The following is a 19452-nucleotide window of genomic DNA, read 5'->3' as shown; positions in this document are numbered from 1 at the left end:
TCATTCCATGAGAAGGAAGGGACGTTTCAGAATAGTGTTCTATTTCAAAATTTGATGTAGATAGCTTTTTTTGAAATTTGGCGCTATTTCGAAATTAACTTGAAATAAGCTGTGCAATTTGAATGACGACAGCCAGCCAAATGTCCTTTAAGGGATTTGAGTAGTCATGAATAGGAACTAGGACACTGTCGTGTGTCTTCTAGATGTCAAAAAAGGAACTGGATGCGGCAGGTGCTGAAACCCATGTCTGAAACTAAAGAGTCAGCCTTTTCCCCTATCAGTTCTTGAAAGTGCTCCTGATGAACAAAGTCCCAATCTATCCATCAGGGGATGGATGTACAATTGGTATAGTCCTGTATAGGGTACACCACCACTTTTCCCCGAAGAAGCTTCCTCACCATTGTCATAAGCATGTTACTCTTCTTGAGGTACAAAGATGATGGTGCTGACTGTTACTGCTCACAGCTATTCCAACTCAGACATGGCTGTCCTCAAGGGCAGCAGTGCCAGAGATGAGGATAAACTGAGAAAACTGCTCCTTTGACAGGAAAGGTATCAGTGTCAATGTGATTGCAAGTGTCCTTGCTAGTTTCCAAGCAAAATCTTCACTGATGCCTGAATGGTAGGCCCATACCTAGAGTTGAAGGGTGCCCTTGTATGAAGTCTTTCCATGCAGACAGGGCTTTTGGTAGATAAAGCCAGGTAGGCTTCCTGCAGCAAATCAAAGGAGACTGAACAACTGAGGCTCCCATGCTCAAGAATACTGTGGGGGGGATACCAACAATGAATATGATTCTGCAAAGCCAGGCAGAGACATAGCCAAAAGCTCTGACAGATGCCACCAGTATCAAGAGGGAAAGTTGACAGTGTTGGGGATATGGGCTCCATTGAGGAATCCAGATCATTTGGCACCACTGCCGTAAGACGGACGGATGTGTGCCAAGGGCATCATCAAGATAGGCAAGGAAACCCTGAAGGGATGTGTGCACCAGTGGATTAGAGGGAAAATGACAGTCTCCTTCTCCTTAGGCTCCTTTCCAGAATCAGAATGCTTTCTCTTTTCCTTCCTCCAGGCCCATCCCTATGATTTATGGGGACCTATGCAGTTTTATTAAACTGGTGTCCCTATGCTCCACTGAAGGCAGTCCCCAGCTGGTGTTGCTGACCCCAACTGAGGGGGTGCAGCCACTCTGCCTTCAACCCCAGAATCTCCTTCCCACTGACGACATACGCCAAGCTTCATATGTAGCAGACACTGAGCAGTGGCTCAAAGCAGGCTTCGAACTGCCACGTAGAGTTGTATCTTGCCAGAGTCCACTCCCCTCCTGCATCCCCTAACCACTCCCGGCTCACCACAGCATTCGGACAAATACCACCAAACAATAACACCAGAATTGTGTGTGTGAATGAGATAGAACCTGTGTCCATGTGACTGTGTGTCAGAGGATTGCATGCTGTGTGTTAGGAAATGTGAGACTATGTGTGAGAGAATTGGGGGGGGAAGGGAGGAGGGCGAGGAACTGAGAGCAACTCTTGAAATGCACAGTGCATGTGGGCACAAAAGCAATAGAGCAAGAGAGAGTGTGTGTGTATGTATATATGTGAGCTACAGTGAATCACTAACTTTCCTCCTGCTTCCCTCTCCCCACATAAAAGTTTTGCTCCTCCTGTCCTTGGCCCCTCATAGCTATTTCAGAGCATGCAGTGTGGATTGTCCCAAAAGGGGGCAAATCTAATTGTTTTTTTAATAGGAAAAAAATTGATTTTAACTTCAGAGAGTGGGCATCACAAATCATGAAAATTGGGGACCCCCTTTGGAATATATCTCACATGGAACATTTGAGGTAAAATCAGCCTGAATATTCAGCCCAAAGAAATGTGAAGCACACAGTTCTGTTCTATACTTGTATCCTAAGAATTACCTATGGGAGATAAAATTTATCTGAGACTTTACAAGTTTCCACATTTGAACTGTATAACATAACATGTGCATTACAGTTCCATATATGTCAAGCAAAACTGTCAGTCTTGTTCATTTCCCTAAATCATGTATAATCTAAACAAAACATCCATCACTTGGAGCTAGGATGAGGCTAAATATTTGTTCACCACAACTAGATTTGAACTAGATCAAAGCTGAGATTTCTAGAACATTAACCCTCTAACATTTTATTCCAAGAAACTGCTTCCATGAAGAACAGGAATACATATATGCACGGAATCTGAATAGGTTCATAGCCATTGTAAAGAACAGACACAGAGAAACATGAAATTAATCTACGAACTGACAATCTCCATCAATGGAAACAGTACAGTGTCCTACCCTGTCTAGTTCCAGTGTAAACTTCTGATCCCATGACTGATTGGAAATAGGTTTCCAGCTAGTTTGACCAACCACAGTGTTGTCCAGCTTCAATACAGCACAGACTTCATCTGTAAGTAAGTTACACAAACTTAGCTTAAAACTCTAAGAGGATTTTCCACAAACAAAAAAACTACAGTTACTGACTTACTAAAAAATACAATTATATCCACATGAACCAATTACATTCAGGATAAAGAATTTTTGATCCATCAATGTATCCAGTGAAGAGCTAGACCATTTTTCAAGTTTGAAATTAATTTCTTAGTTATACAAGGTCACAGTATTCAAATGAAAAACAAATATAAAAATGCACTTCTCTCAAAAACCATGTATGTGGTTAATAAATCTGATGAAATTTTCAATTCCCTACCTCTCCTCCCTTTCCTCACTCATCTTGTACCATAGTAACAATCCCACCAAGAACCCCTTCTAAACCTTTAGTAAGATTTAAAATAATTTGTTTACTGGCATCTTTCTAGCTGAGGAATATGCCTAACAGGACAGATAGTAATTGCTTGAGGGTTAGCTGTAATAAAGATACGGTCACTGATCAAGTTTTACACCTGCAAATCTTTTTAAAACAATTCACTTTTTCTGAGAATTTCAATTAGACTGTTTAAAAAATAAAAAGGATACTAAACTGGACAAGTCATCTGTTTTCAGAAGGTTTCGACTACTTCCACTTTTACTTTTGCTTGTTCTGCTCATGAAAGATGATCTGGCATCACTTGGACTCCAACCAGGTAGAGTAATTGACGTGGCTTTTGATCGGCCAGGGACATTTTCCAAAATATCTTGGCAGCCCATGAGCCTTACTTCTAAAGTACCTGAAACAAGTAAAAACCATTACTTTTGTCACATGCTAAGTTCTTATGTGTACATAGTACAATGACCAGTGAATGATTTCATATTAGCATCTTACGTACACAGAGCTTACTGAGTAATAAAATTTGCCGATATGTGCTTCAGTTAAATGATGAGAGACTCAAGATAGCATTGTTTATTGGAATGAAAGCTACTGAAATTAAAGAAGTAAAGATTAAACAAATATGGAATCAAACACCAGTAGGAGTTACAATTCAGAAGTACAGCACAAAACAATTTTAAAACTACCTATTCTGTTATATTTATAGGTAAACATCTCAATTCTTAATATTTAAGCAAAAAATGAACAGAATGATATCATCGATAGGGAAGAGGAGAAACTCAACTGAAATTTAAAGAAAAGGCAACTTCTCACAAATGACGGCTAATATTAGATTTAGGTAACAGATACAATGAAATCTACTCTACACCAGTAATTCCCAAACTTAGAGGCACAACCCAGTACTAGGTTACAGGACAGTCAGCAGCCAGAGCTCCTCAGAACTGTATGCAGAGCTCTGTAGTAAGGGTGAGAAGGAGTTCCCTAGCATCCACTCAGGGAACTCTGCAGGGGCAGCAGGGGGAGTGGGTCTAAAAAGATGCAATTATTGGGTCATGGGCATAAAGGATTTTTCCCAACTGGGTCACAAGAAAAAAAAAAGGTGTAAAAGCCACTGCTCTACACTAACAGGCATTCTTCAGAAAGTAAACTTCTCACATCTTTATTGAACAAGGTATATGTATCAAAGCATGGAAAGAAGTATGGATTGGATAAATGGATCGCCAGGTGGACCGAAAGCTGGCTAGATCGTCAGGCCCAATGGGTAGTGATCAATGGCTCCATGTCTGGTTGGCGATCAATATCAAGTGGAGTGCCCCAAGGGTCGGTTCTAGAGCTGGTTTTGTTCAACATCTTTATTAATGACCTGGCTGAGGGGATGGATTGCATGCTCAGCAGCCTCGTAGAGGACACTAAGCTAGGGGGAGAGGTAGAAATGCTGGAAGGTAGGGTAGGGTCCAGAGTGATCTAAGCAAATTGGAGGATTGGGCCAAAAGAAATCTGATAAGGTTCAACAAGGACAAGCGCAGAATCTTGCACTTGGGATGGAAGAATCTCAAGCATTGTTACAGGGTGGGGATCAACCGCACTTAGGCAGAAAAGGACCTGGGGGTTACAGTGGATAAGAAGCTGGATATGAGTCAACAGTGTGTCCTTCTAGCTAAGACGATGAATGGCATATTGGAATGCATTAGTAGGAACATTGCCAGAAAATCTAGGGAAATGATTATTCCCCTTTCTTCTGTACTGGTGAGACCACATCTGGAGTACTGTGTCCAATTCTGGACTTTCCCCCTCACCCATTACAGAAAAAAAGAGTCTTCTATAGTGTAAAAATTTTTCAAGTTGTACCTCTAAACTGGGACTCTCTGGCAACATTTCATGTATGCCAGAGTCTCAGTGGAGGGCTGGTGGCTGGGCTCCCTATAGTGGGGCTGGCAGCCCACGTGCCAGGAGCTGGGCTGGAGCTGGGCTGCTCGGCATAGCAAGGACAGGGTGCGGAGAAATGGGACTAGCAGGGCAGTGGGGCCAGTGTTGGGGGGAGGGGGAGAAGGAAGCCGTCCAAGCCAGGGCTGGGGGACAGGTAGCAGGGGAACCAGATGTGACCTTCCCTGATCCAGCAAGATCCCTCATCTGGGACCAGTCAGGTCCTGAGGGTGCTGGACTAGGAAGGTTCATCCTGATCATTTAGTCTGACTTCCTGAACATTGTAGGTCACAGAACCTCAACCAATCAATCCTGTATTGAATTTATAATGTCTCACTGAGTTACTGAAGTCCTCTAATCATGATTTAAAGACTTCAATTATATATAATCCATCATTTACACTAATTTAAAACCGAGCCACTATGCTGCAGAGGAAGGCAACCTACTCACCCTCCCCCACATCTCAGCCAATCTGACCTAATCTTTGAAGGCAAAATCTCCAGGACTACAGAGATCTAGTGGTACTTGTCTCAAGTCTCAACAAGTCAGTGATGGCACATTCCACTGCCTGGGAGCAAATAAACCTCAAGAAACTGTCCAAATAACCATTAGATTAGTTAGGAAATGAATAGATACCCTACCTACTAAATGAGTCTGTTCCCATGGAGAACAAAATTTTTATTCAAGGTTATTCCCAAGCACTAATGTGATAGTTCACTTAAAACAAAAATAAGCATTTGATTTCCTTTGTTGCACTTCAGTGTGTCACTTTTTTTGGGGGGGGGGGGGAAGAGAGGGGAGTAAGACTGCAGCTTTTAGGTAACCCCTTGGAATGGGCCATCCTGACAGCAAAAAAAACACAAGACAACTATTGCTAATGGCTACTCCACACCAAAGGATGGCATTTAAACATTGTAACAGATAAAATAGGCATCTTAAAAACATAACCTGGCACCGAGACAAGTCAGCAAAAGACCCCCACTGCATCAGTCAGTATTCATTGGTGTGGCATCCTGACAGGTCTCCTGCTCTAGGATAACCGTTCACCTTTGTGCGTTCCTGCATTTGCCCCCATTTACTATATTGACCACGCACAATTAGTCAACACAGCAGACTCTGAGAGAGCCCCCAAAGACCGCAGGACCACACAAGGACCAAAGGCACTCAGCCAGGTTCATTATAGACAAGGCATGGTCCTAGCTTCCCCAGACCAAAGAATTTACAGTTAGGCTAACATATGTATGCCCATTACAGTGAACCAACTCAGCCAGTGCCAGGGATGAGACACTGTCCCCTAGGCCAGCCAAAGACAACTCTTTGGGGTTCACTTTTATATACAGGTATAAACAAGTTACACATCCTGATGTATGAGGCTGCCACCCTCTGACGTTAACTAGATTCACCCATTACCTTGTACATGGGGGTTCAATTACTATCATGTGGTCAGTTTAGAGCCTGTCCTGAACCTGGGACAGTATGCCTGCTCTTTGTGTGGAGAAGGTTGGTACCGAAGTGTTTCTGAACAAGCTGGTCTGTTACAACCCCTCTGGAATGTGCTTACAGCCTGTGCCTAGTACCATAGGTATGAGTGTTTCTGTACTATCATCCCTGTCTGAGAGCAGGAGCCTACCTCTTGCTCACAGCTTCACTTTGCCTTATATTAACAAAGTCCTGACCATTGCTGTCTATGTCTCAGGCCATACACCAGGCCTGTGATATGTGATCTTATATTTTAGGGCTTCATTTTACTACATCCACCTTGCACAGAGCAATAGCCAGAAGCTGCAGTTAAATTACACTCTAAAAACTCTTGCCTATTAAAAAAGGTGGGGTTTAGCTCCTGGGATACATTAAACAGGTATGCAGTATTTCATTTCTAAATAGCATGTGAAATCTGACACACATCAATGAGCATAAAGGACTTTAATCCAAGAATTTATGTGGTCTAAGTGAAATAAAATGGCTGCCTTTTCCCATCTTGAGTAGATGGGACAAAACCTACACATCCAGCTCCCAAAGCAAAGAGGTCAACAGCTCAATAAGCATGAAAACTGAATACATGGAGGCACCATTTCCAGAATAGGATGAAGCATATTGCAAGGTGGACCAGAGAAATGGGTGTGGATAATTAGGTGACTTGTTTCCAAACTGCCTTTAATAAAGTATAAAAACACAGAACAAAAATAAAAATCCCACCACCTCTGGTCCTAGCAGAACAGTACTGCTTCCTGATACATGCTAGATGAAGTGATGGTGATGAAAAGTCTTGGTATCCAGTCAACAGAAACCAAGTAAATCTTCGTTCCACTTTTCCAGCAGTTACAACACTAAGAATTTGAGATCTGAGCTATTAAGCAATTTTACAAACAAATCTTTATTTTTATTAAAGATGTGCCCCTACATAAGCAATATTTAAAAGTTTACGTATCTTGATATCTGTCTTGTCATAAGACTAAGTATATATAAAGAGAAAGGTTAAAATGATTTTAAAATCAAGGGTCAAAATATTAATTACATACGGAGACACTGAAAACAATAGTGCTCCACTAATAATTCCTAGTGAAATCACAATAATTTGGAGAAGCACTGTGCTGAGTCTGTAAAAAAGCCACACACAAAAAAACAGAGGAATTTTCAGAACTTTCTCCACTTTTTGTCTATTTGCTACATTTATTATTTCATCTAAATGTAAAATAGAGTTATTCCAAGTTAACATTAATGTAGCCAGGCATACAAAGAAAAGTTTGTTTGTTGCATCAATTAAAAAAAAAATTAAGTTAATAAGGGCAAACTCTGCCCTCAGATATATCCATAGTCTCTGTGTTGCGAAAAAAAAATTAACTTGCTGTGTTTGTTGTTAGGGGTTTTTTTTTGGGGGGGGGGGGAGAGAACTTCCTCTGGTACAGTTCAGTATAGCTGTTAAAGGTAAATGCATGTTGGAAAAAGAAAAAGAAACAGCTGGATTAACACTTTTAATTTGGTAGTTATTTAATAAACTCAACATATCTGAACACAATTTTATTCAACACCAATTTTAAGTAAACAAAGTACAATCTGGAGGGATACATTAGATCTTCATTAAAAACATACCAGATTGAAACGTCTTTCCTTTATGAGGTTCTGCAATTCATGATGTACAGCATCTCTGAGAAACTGATTGACTATATAATCTTAACTTTCATAACCCACTATGCAGAGAATTACTCCTGTGAATACTAAACACTTAACTCTTATTTAAGGTAGGAAAATCATTAGCACAAATAAATATTTTTGTGCATATCTATTAGGGAATATTGACATTTTTTTCTCTATTGATATACTTTTAGCGCCTTTAAAAAACAAAAAACAAAACAAAACAAAAAAAACCCATAAATCTCGCCTTCCAGGGAGCCAGTGTGACCCACTGAATAAAGCATAGAGCTGAGAGGAGACATGAGTTCTATTCCTAGTTTTCTGACTTGCTGTGTAGCTCCTCTGTACCTCATCTGTTTAATGGAGATAACCAGACTTACCTATGTTTATACTGCACTTGATCTTCTAAAAATGAAAAATGATTCTAGAGACACCTAATTAAGGACCAGAACATTTTTTTCTTAAGTTAAGTGTGCACATATCAAATATATTTAAGAAACCTCATAATCAGTTAGAATTGCCCATAAGGATGCAATTACATCAGCCACAACAAACACTACGCCTTTATATTTAAATACAAATGAGGTAATACCTTTGTGAAATCAATCGTAAAATTTTATTGTGTGTGTTTTAGTCATATATTGCACAAATATTTTATCCAAGAAAAGTATACACACATTACTCTATATTATACATGAGTCACTTGAGTTATCAAGTTTAAACACAATGAGTAATACATTATACAAAACCACATACCTGTTAAAGCTGCTGGTTTGGATAGCGTACTGTACTGGTTCTGTGTAGATATTATACTTTGACGTGGACTTAGTGTTGGCGAAGAGACCAATGAAAGCTCCTCTATAATAATACTGCTTTTGGGATGGTTTTTAGGAAGTTCATTCAATCTTTGTTCTAACGAATACTTTAAGAGGTCCAACTTCTGGCTTGATTCATTAAATCTTGCTTGAGCCTTGTTTGATATAAATTAAAAAAAGATTTAGAACAATCCACATTCTTCAAACAGAGTTTAAAATCAAATTTAATAAACTACATTAAAAAGTTACTTCTGAAAGGGCTTTTCTGTCGGTAACTTTTCCGGAGCCAAGCAATTTCATCACGTTCTTTGCACCTTCTGCTACTGCATACTCTATCCTAAAATGATGTCGCAGTTCTTCCATTCGAAGCTCAAGAGGGCTTATCACAGGTTTTGCTACAAATAAACAAACATTAAATCTTCACTGAATAGCATCTATTAGTTTTGTTCTTAATATTTAGCAATTAAAGAATTTTACAGCATAAGAAAAACAGATGTAGCATTGTTAAACTGGGAAAGAAAAGCAGATTATATCCACGTATGGTATAGAAACAACAATGAAATTCAAAGTTTTGCATTTAAATTATGTTCTGAGTTTGATAAACCCACTAGATTGATAAAGACCAAAGAACTAAACTTACTAACTAGGATATGAAAGACAGTGGTCCTCCCCAGGGAAATTAAGGAACAAAAACCCTCGCAAAAAGCCAAGTTTCCCACACAGCTCTACCTTCTGGAAAGAATACACTTAAGTTTTTCTTCAAGTTTTCTGCCTTTTAACCCAAATTGGAGGCTTCATTTTTCATATCAATCTCTGACAAGTTGATGTCTAATCTATTTGAAGTTCTAATTGTTGTCCTATTCCACACCATACCCTAAGTTTTCCAGCTGCTGCAAAAATGGGAGATGAGAGAGGTTTCACACCATGATGTTCCAAAACTGTTTTTGGTCAATAACTCTAGTGCCGTGGTCACCAACCAGTAGATCGTGAGCTACCAGTAGATCTCAGGGGCTCTAAGAGTAGCTCTTGAGCCCTCTCTGAACTGCACGTCTGCGCAGTTCATTTACATTAGATTTCCTCATTTGAGGAGCAGCTACTCACCGAGCAACAACACAGGTGAGTAGCTGCGAGGAATGGTGGGAGCTGGGAGGTCGGGAGGGCTGAAACACCCCAGCCAGCTGACTGTGGCTTTCACAGCTGGAACTAGGCGCAGCCTCCCTGGGCTGAGCGCAGGGCAGCCGGGCTAGAGGGAAGAGAAGCAGCTGCTCGGCCAGCTGGCCATGGCGCTCAGCCAGGGTGCACCACGCTCCATGTGGGCTGGCGCAGAGGGGAAGCTGCCTGGCCTGCTGGCTGTGGTGTTCAGCCCAGGGGAGGCTGAACCGCGCTCCAGCTGATTGGGCGGCTTCCCCTCTGCGCCTGCCCAAGTGGAGCTTGGTGGCACCCTGGCTGAGTACCATGGCCAGCTGGCCGGGCAGCTGCTTTTCTTTGCTCCAGCCTGGCTGCCCTGCGGTCAGTCCGGAGGGAGCGCGGGTCGGAGGCTTCCCTCCATGGCTGGTGTAAGGAACTCCCTGCCCCCAACCTTGTCCCCTCTCCTCTGCCCCAAACTTGTTCCCCGCCCTCCTGGCCCCCCGTTCCCTCTCCCTTGCCCCCCCCCCCCGAACTCCCTGCAGAAACCTGCCCCCCCTGCAGAAACTTGTCCCCCGGCACCCTGCCCCCCCTGCAGAAACCAGTTCCTTCTGGCACCCTGTCCCCTGCTGCAGAAACCTGTCCTGGCACCCTGCCCCCTCTCCCCTGCCCCCACTGGCACCCTGTTCCCTGCTCCAGAACCCACTAGCACCCCTCCCCAGTACTATATCCCCTGCTCCCAAATGACTTTTCTATGGGTCAGTGACCCCTGACTCAAGGCAGGTTCCCTGCCATTCTCATAAAGACAATGCAGAAACTTTTTGTGTTTAACATAGTATTCTATTTAAAAATGAAGCCTGGCCAACAAACCCCCAGTTGGGGCCAAGCCCCCATCTAGCCACAACCACTCCTGCACTCCCCCTTCCCCAGACCCCAGATCTGAGCCTATCAGACACTGGAACCTCATGCCCTCAGCCCCTCACCTACCCCAACCCAAATTCCTGCACCCTCACATCCACAAGCCTGTGGCTTGCTTAGTATCCCAACACTGCCCAGCCTGGAGCCTCCTCCCCGAGCCAGTGTCCCCTTCTCCACCTCCTCCTGCATCCAGATTTCCTCCCACAGTTTGCACCTCTCACCCCTTCCCACACCCAAATCCCTCCCCACCCCAGAGCCTACACATCCTGTCTCAACACAGCAAGAGTCCAGCTAGACTGCAGGAGTTTTTCAGGATTCTGGAGATATCCCAGAAAAACTCTTGTGCATCCAGGGTTGCGTTTGTTCTTCCGCTTTTTTAGTGGAAGAGCAAACAGGCTCTTTTGGTCACCCCTATATTCCTCCTTCCACAAGGAATAAGGTGGCTTCCAAAAGAAGGGGTTTTTTTCTGACATTTGATCCAGTCTAGACAGGCCAAATGTTGGAAAAACCTCTTCCTACAGAATAATAATAATAATAAAAAAAAAAATAATAAGCAGCAGGATAAGGATTGGGGATAGCAAGTGATGGAGAGGAGGAGAATAGAGAGGGCAGGGCTTCAAGGAAGGGGCGGGGCTTCAAGGAAGGGGCGGGGCAGTAGATCTTGGCTTGGTCTGTCATTTAAAAAGTGATCTTGGGTGTAAAAAGGTTGGAGACCACTGCTCTAGTGCCTCCTGTTGGTACTCACAAATCTCCCCAAGCAGCAGCTGAAAAAACTTCTTGGCAGACTCACCACTGCCTACAACATTCAGAATAGTAAGAGTGAACAGATCTGTGTTATTGGTATATGCAGTGGTGTTATAGCCATTTCAGTTCCAGAATATGAGATGCACAAGGCAGGATAGGTAATATCCGGAATAAGAGGTACACACTCAAAAGCTTGTCTCTCTCACCAACAGAAGTTGGTCGATCTAATAAAATACTACATTACCTACCTTGTCTCTCGGGGTTACTGATATCTTTCTAATACTGTTAGGCAAAGCTAGGAGAAGCAGGGGAAGCACTAGAAGTATTAGTAGGTTCACTTTGCAACCATAAGATTTAGGAAAGTAGTTTGACAAAATGAAATCTTCAGTTTCATGAATTTATGATACTTCCCAGCAAAAAGACTTCCAACTTATCACTAACATGTATGTATTTCAAGCACCAATGATCAGGCAATTTCACTAATTCACAAGATATATATGTACAAGATTTAAAAACTAGAGAGGTACCATTATTCTCATTCTCACAACCTGCAAGGGAACTTTCCAAAAAACAAAAACAATACTACAACAGTACATTCTGAAATGTGTCTGAGCAATGAAAAGATTTGGTTTGAGACAATGTTGAGCTTTGGTTTGTAAAAACCATCATTTCATCCCTAGCTTAACATTTCCTGACAGGGGCCCAAATCCTACTTCCCTTACTCTCTTAAGTGTTCTCCTGAGAAGAGTTCTGCTCAAGTCACTTGAGTGAGGCTGGCAGAATTTGGTCCTTAATCAAAACTGAACTTCTTTTAAAAAATAAAGTCTTAAAATTTCAGAGAGGAATACTATCTACATACAGAACCTAATTTCTCCACATCAGAAAAGAGCAAGAGCATATGAAATATATTAAAGGAAAAGCCAAAATGGAAACAATGAGGTATAAAAAGACTAATGGCAAAACAAACCACAAGCTACAAATAAGGGAAAGCTTTTTTTTCCCCTTAGCAAAATCACATTCAGGTCTGAATACGTAGTATGGCATCGCTAGTATTCTTTACTATTTAAATTTCACTACAAAAACAAAGCCTGTCTTCTATCTGTCCTTCCACACCCACCAAAATATTCTTAAAGTGATAAACGCATTAGTACATCCCTATGTAAAATTCTAACATTAGTAAGCACATTTCTGTCTTCTCTACTTCATCACCATTATCAAAAGCCAATTCATTGGTCTGGACTGCCTGTAGAATCTGCATCCTTATGACTTCTATTTTCGTCTTGCTGTCCTGGAGCATCTGTTGAGCTGTAGCAAGAAGTTTTCGATCCTATTAAAAAAAAAAGGGGGTAGGGTGGGGGGGGGGAAGACTTTTAAAATGGAAACACTTGGGATGACAAAGAGGTAAAGATGAAACCCAGTTAGCAGCCATTGATATTTATTCCCAAAGCATGAAGTGTTTAGAATTTGCAAAGTGCATCATTAGGATCTCCTACCAAATTCACAATCCATTTTGGTTAATAGTCAAAGGGTTTAAAAATGGGTCAGTGTAATGTTTTCAAATGTTTACATCTGAAATTGAATGGTAATGTAACTGTGGAGATCTCGACCCAAAATGGGTCGGGGGGGGGGGGGGGAGGTGGGGAGAAGGGCGGGCCTCACAGGATGACAGTCATCACTTCTTTGAAACCTTCAGAGCTGGAGGAGGTTCCCAGAGGTGGAGGTGGATCTGATCTCCATGTAGGGAAAGAGGAAATCCTGTCCCTCACCAACCTAGCCCAGCCTAGTAGCTGAAGTTCAGTGAATAATACAGAATAATATAAGCCCCATGCTGGGACACCCTCTCCTTCCCTCCAATAGCTAAATATCACAGGGAAAGTCTGATTTCATAGTCTGTGATTTGTTTTTCATGACAGTGAATTTGGTAGGGTCCCACAGATCATATAACATAGCAGACCATTTCGCCAAACTACTCTAGGACATTAATGGAAAATAAGCTAGGGTGGAGGTATATTTTTAGTTCATGCTGGATAAATGGGACATTGTTTAGGAACATTAGATCTTGTAAGATCATAGTTCTAGCTAACTTGCTAAACTGCTTTTACTTACTACTACAGATTTCTATTTTACTCCTTGATAACACTTCTATACATGGATGCTTCCCCAATTTTTTTATATGCACATAATTAAACTACTCCTTTAAGTTAGCATGGCAACTAGTGACACTCAGCTTTGGCCTGGCAGCCCCTCTGTCTTGGCTGCCAGGCTAAGTTTCAGTGAGTGGTACTGCAAGTCAGTGTATGGGACTGCAGCATCACTCAGCTTTGGGCGTCTGGGGCAAACTTCTTTTGCTACCCATTCTGGGTGGACTTACTCCTCACCAGTGATCTGCACAGTACACAATGTGCATACAGCTGTGGGTACCACAGCTCCTACATGAGAACACATGATAAGAGACATCACGTTTTTAACAAAAGATACAATCCCAGCCTCAGTGTCAGAACTGAGTACTTGTTGCAACATTTGTTGTGCTTAGTTATTTTAATACCCGAGTCTCAGTGAATGCAGAATGCTTCAAAGCACCCTTGTCAGCCCTAATGGGGTTAAAGTGATCCAGAAAAGGCCAATTAACCTTCATAGTTGCATATCAAGAGAGGCCCAGGGATTTATAGATTACTAATTGCTGATGAAGCCTAGCTAGGGGAGAGCTTGGTGAGGAATACAAAGAAGACATTTGAAGAAGCAGAGCGCTGCAATGGGAGATTCTGCAGTCACTTGCTGGGAGCAGAGAGGCAGGGAGAAGGAAACCTAGGAGTTTAATAAGCCTTGGGATCCTAGCCTTGGAAGATGGACCTAACTCAGAGGAGTTGTGAAGAAGGAGGAAGACCTGAGAAAACAGCAAAGGAAGAAGCCCAGAGAAACAGCAACAAGGAAGACTGTGCAGACATTGGCAGCAACTAATCATAAGGTCCTTGGGCTGGAACCTAGTGTTGAAGGAAGGTCTGGATTCCACTGCTACCCACAGGCAAGGTTGCTGGAGGAAACATACCAACAGCTGGTCCAGGAGGAGAACTCTGATATCCCAGAAAGGGAGACCACATAATGAGCCATCAGGAGGGCTGAGTACCAAAAGGAAACACTGACAATTACAGGAAGAGAGAGAGAGAGAGCACTACAGTAACTGAGTCGCTACTGGACGAAAGGTGCTATGCCACACCTGGCCAGGAGGTGGCGATCTTATAGTGAACAGAAACCCCTTATGCAGTCCCAGGATCCAGACAGATTGCCACATGCTGCTCCAAAAGTCAGAGCCTTTTAAAACAAAGGCTGCAATAAAGAGCAGTCTTGGAATTATGACAATCACTCTATGCCTGAGATGAGTCACATGATCTCACAGGCTATTAATTTTTCAGAACCCCACAGAAAGAAGATAAAGTATTTCAAAAGGACACTGTGCTCTAGTCTCACGATATAAAGTTTCTGTTGCACACAGGACATGCTGTGAAACACAAGGCTGGTAGTTTCCCAGTGTTGGTGTGTCATATATATAGTAGCCCAATGTCTGTGACTAATGCTGAAACGCTGGCTGTTCCCTCTGGCAGCGCTGTTGCCTCCCACTGCGGTGCCCGGCTGACTTCTGCGCCGGTTAGCCACGTTGGCGCAAGCGGCTGTTTGGGGTCTGCGCTCCCCATGCAGCGCAGATGGAGGTGCTGCATGGGAAGCGTGGGGCCCAGACACCTGCTTGCGCCACTTGCTTCCACGCGGCTGAGCGTCATAGAAGTCAGCCAAGCGCCACGGTGGGAGGCAAAGGGGGGCAGGGCAGTGATGTACATGCTCAGGGGGTGGGGCCTGGACAAGCGTGCATCCCCGACGGAGACAGAGGAGAGTGGAGAGAGAGGGAGAGGCAGGAGGGGGAGAAAAGAAAGAGACGGAGAGAGAGGCAAAAGGCAGAGGAGAGCTGAGAGGGGGAGGGGGAGGCAGAGGGGAGAGAGAGAGAGACAGACACACCCCGACCGGAGGCTCAGGAGGGAAGACCGACGTGGAGGAGAGACCTGAAAATCCCATTTTATGATGGGCTAATTGGCTAGTTAAAAAGAAGGGACAAAGGTGTGGTGGAATGCCCTTAGCTGTAGAAATGCTAGTTAATAAACACTACAATAACATAGTTGGTATCTCAGAGACTTGGTGGGATAATACACATGACTGGAATACTGGCATAAAAGGGTACAGCTTGACAGGGAAAAGGGGAGGAAGTGTTGTCTTCTATATCAAAAAGTATACCCTTGACTTAGGTTGAGATGGAAATAGACTAGCTGAAAGTCTTTGGGTAAGGATAAAAGGAGTAAAAAAACCTCGGAGTGATGTCCTGGTAGAGGTGTACTACAAATCACCTAACCAGGAAAAAGATACAAAAATCATCCAAAGCACAGGACTTGGTGGTGATGGAGGACTCGGTCATCATTTGGGAAAATAACACAGGAAGGCACAGATTATCCAACAAGTTTTTGGAATTTATTGGAGACAATTTTTATTTCAGAATTTGAAGAAAGCTACTAGGGGAGAATCTGTTCTAGATTTGATTTTGACAAATAGCAAAAAACTGGTTGAGAATTTGAAAACAAAAGGCAGCATGGGTGAAACTGATCATGAAGTGATATAGTTCATGACACTAAGGAAATGTAACAGGAAAAACACCACAATATAAATACAGTCATTCCTCATTTAACGCGTGCCCGCTTAACACGTTTTCACGATAGCACGATTTTTTTTTAAGGGAACATTTTTTGAACTACAGGACTGTCCTTGGAATAACACGATTTCCCCAGCTGGCCCATTGCTGGCAGCTGCACAGGGCTTCCCCCACCTCCGTGCAAAGCGGCAGAGGGTTCGACGCTCGCCACGCCATTCCCCGGTGGGCCCCCACCCCACTGGACACAGTGCGGATCCTGGCAGACTCATCACAGGGGCATACTCCCAACCCAATTCCCCTCCCCTCTCTTCCCCTTCCTTTACCCAGAGCCAAATAACTCCCCTCCCTGCTGTAACCCAGTCCCCTTTCTCCCCCAACCTTATGTCCTGGTCCCGACACCACTACTTGAAACACAACCCCATCTTTTCCATTATTTTCAATGGGAAAATTGACCTCGCATAACACGTTTTCATGTAACACAATCATTTTCTGAAACATCTACAGTGTTAAATGAGGAATTACTGTATAATGGATTTCAAGAAGGCAGACTTCAGAAGATTCAGGGAGTTGGTATTCCATGGAAAGCGAGCCTCAGAGGAAAAACAGTTTAAGAGTTGGCAATTTTTCGAAGAGCTATTATTAGGGGCACAAGAGCAAAACTAGTTTACTACATAGGAAAAGTAGGAAGTATGGCAAGAGATCACCCTGGTTTAGCCAGGAGTCATCAATGACCCCCCCCACACACACACACACGTCCTACAAAAAGTAAAAATAAGGTCAAATTACAGATGATGAATATAATCACATGTACAAGAAAATGTTCTACAAATACATCAGAAGCAAGACTAAGGACAAGGCAGGCCCATTATTCAATGAAGGAGGAAAAAACCCCACAAAACGTAGAAATAGCAGAAGTGCTAAATAGAACAACTGTTTCATTTTTCCACCAAAAAGTATGGTATCAGTTGGACATCTAAGATAGAGAATGCCAAGAAAATGGAGTAAGATCAGAGGCTAAAACAGGGAAAGAAGGAGTTAAATAAATTCAAGTCACCAGGCCCTGATGAAATACATCCTAGACTACTCAAGGAGCTGACTGGGAGATACTGGAGCCTTTAGCAATTCTCTTCAAGGAGCTCTGGAAGATGGGAGAGATTCCAGGGGTCTGAAAAGGTGCAAATATATTGCTAATCTATAAAAATGGCAATGCGGATAGCCTGGGAAATTACAGCTCAGTCATCTAAACTTCAGTACCTTGAAAAATAATGGAGCAAATAATTAAGCAATCAATTTACAAACACCAAGAAGATAATATGGTGCTAAGTAACAGTCAACATGGATTTGACAAGAACAAATCACGTCAAACCAATTAATAGCTGTCTTTGACATGGTAACAAACCTTGCAGATGGGAGGGAGACAGTAGATGGGGTATATTTAACTTTAGTACGGCTTTTGATGTTATCTTGCATGAACTTCTCAAACTAACTAAGGAAATACAACCTAAATAGAGCTACTATAATGTGGGTGTGTAACTGGTTGGAAAAAAACAGTTCCCAGAGAAAAACTTAAGAACAACGAATAGTCTAGTACAGTGTTTCCCATACTATGGGCTGCAGCCCGGGACGCAGGAAAAAAAATACCAGGCCTCAGCATGGCTGCCGGAAGGGGAGCGGGACAGGGCGGCCTGGGAGATGGTGTGTGTGTGTGGGGGGGTCGGTGGGTGGGGAACCGGATGCCGGGAAGCAGGGTTGGGGGCAGCGGGGCTGTCCAGTGGAGATCGGGGGGAGAGGGGGAGCCCGAAGCAGGGGTGGGGCAGTGGGGCTGTCCGGCGGAGATTGGGAAGGCTGGCGGAAGCAGGGCTGGGCAGGGGGGCTGGGTAGGGGAGATCATGAGGACGACGATGGGAGAACCAGCCACCGGAAGCAGGACTGGCCAGGGGCAGCGAGGCTGGCCGGGGGAGATCGGGAGAAGTGGAGGTAGGCGGAGCGAATCGGCCGGCGGGAAGCAGGACTGACCCAGGCACATGCAGACCCAGGCACACAAGAGAGTCTGGCCCCAGGGATTCCATTTTGCCCCCCCCCCCCCCCCCCGAATAGTTGCGAACTGCTTGCCTGGGTAGACACACTCATGCATCATGAGCACATCTACCAGCCAGGCAGTCCGCAGCTATGGACTGATACACCTAATGATAATAAAACTTACCTAATTAGAAAATACCAGACATTTTATATGTCTGGTATCTTCTCAATTTGTTTCCCGGTTCTGTCTGGTACAAAACTGGACACCTGGCAACCCTACCCCTCCTCGCACCCTCCCTCCTAACCAGATACCCTACCCCCAGTCTGCTCCTGCTCCCGCCTCCTGGAGTGCCCATGTGGTGCTGGGTACCTCAAGCCCTGGCCCACGCTGGGCAGAGGATACAGCCAGGTGAAACACTGAAAATTTATTCATTTTTAATTCTTTTTTTATATGCATTTATATTATTGGGCTGCAAAAAACAGCACTTTAAAAAAAAACGGGTTCCAACTAAAGTAAAAAGTTTGGGAAACCCTGGTCTAGCCAGTTTTCTATCCATCTTACAGTCCATTTATCCAATCCATATTCCCATAACTTGCTGACAAGAATATTGTGGGTGACAATATCAAGAGCTTTGCTAAAGCTGGCACAGGGGGCTTTGGGAGGACCAGAAACAACTTCTTTAAATATTCATCATTTGCTTAATCAATATGAAAATATGCAAATGAATGCTACAGGTCCTCCAAAAGCTCGTGAATGGATTTACCGGCCCCTGTGTCAAAAAGTTTGGGAACCCCTGGTCTAGTAAAGACTAACAATATGTAGATGGTATCATGAGCTTTCGTGGGCACTATTTGTCGTTGTTTTAAGTTTTTCCTGTTACAGACTAACTCCACTACCCCTCTGAAGTTCTTTAGTTCCCGGAGAGTAATCATAAAATGGGGTCCCACAGGGATCCATTCTGGGTCTGCTTCTGTTCACAGTCTTCTTCTGTCATTTAAATAACAGATAGTATATTACAGTTTATGGAGGATACCAAGCTGGGAGGAGTTGCAAGTGCTTTGGAAGATCAGATTAAAATTGAAAATGATCTGGAAAAACTGGAGACATGGTCTGAAGTAAACAGGATGAAAATCAAAAAGGACAAATGCAAAGTACTCTACTTAGGAAGGAATAATCAGTTGCATGCATGCAAAATGTGGAATGACTGCCAAAATGAAGAAATATTGCATTCGGAGTCATAGTGGATCACAAGCTAAATATGAATGAGCAGTGTAACACTATTACAAGAAAAGCAAA

At 43.2% G+C, this 19452-nt stretch overlaps 1 protein-coding gene across 1 annotated transcript in view; it reads right to left on the bottom strand.

Moving 5' to 3' along the window:
* PKN2 (protein kinase N2) overlaps positions 1–19452 on the bottom strand; it is a 106834-nt gene that overhangs the window by 25997 nt on the left and 61385 nt on the right. The window contains exons 4-8 of the mRNA XM_075936412.1: positions 12659–12776; positions 8912–9057; positions 8604–8817; positions 3007–3192; positions 2324–2433 (exon numbers count right to left, since the gene is read on the bottom strand). Of these exons, the coding sequence (XP_075792527.1) occupies positions 2324–2433; positions 3007–3192; positions 8604–8817; positions 8912–9057; positions 12659–12776 (774 nt within the window). The remainder of the gene's footprint in view (positions 1–2323; positions 2434–3006; positions 3193–8603; positions 8818–8911; positions 9058–12658; positions 12777–19452) is intronic.

The sequence above is a fragment of the Pelodiscus sinensis genome, chromosome 9 (assembly GCF_049634645.1).
Source record: "Pelodiscus sinensis isolate JC-2024 chromosome 9, ASM4963464v1, whole genome shotgun sequence".
NCBI classification, from domain to species: domain Eukaryota; kingdom Metazoa; phylum Chordata; order Testudines; family Trionychidae; genus Pelodiscus; species Pelodiscus sinensis.
The sequence above is the reverse complement of the archived record's forward strand: the minus strand, read 5'-3'. Positions and strand labels throughout refer to the sequence as shown.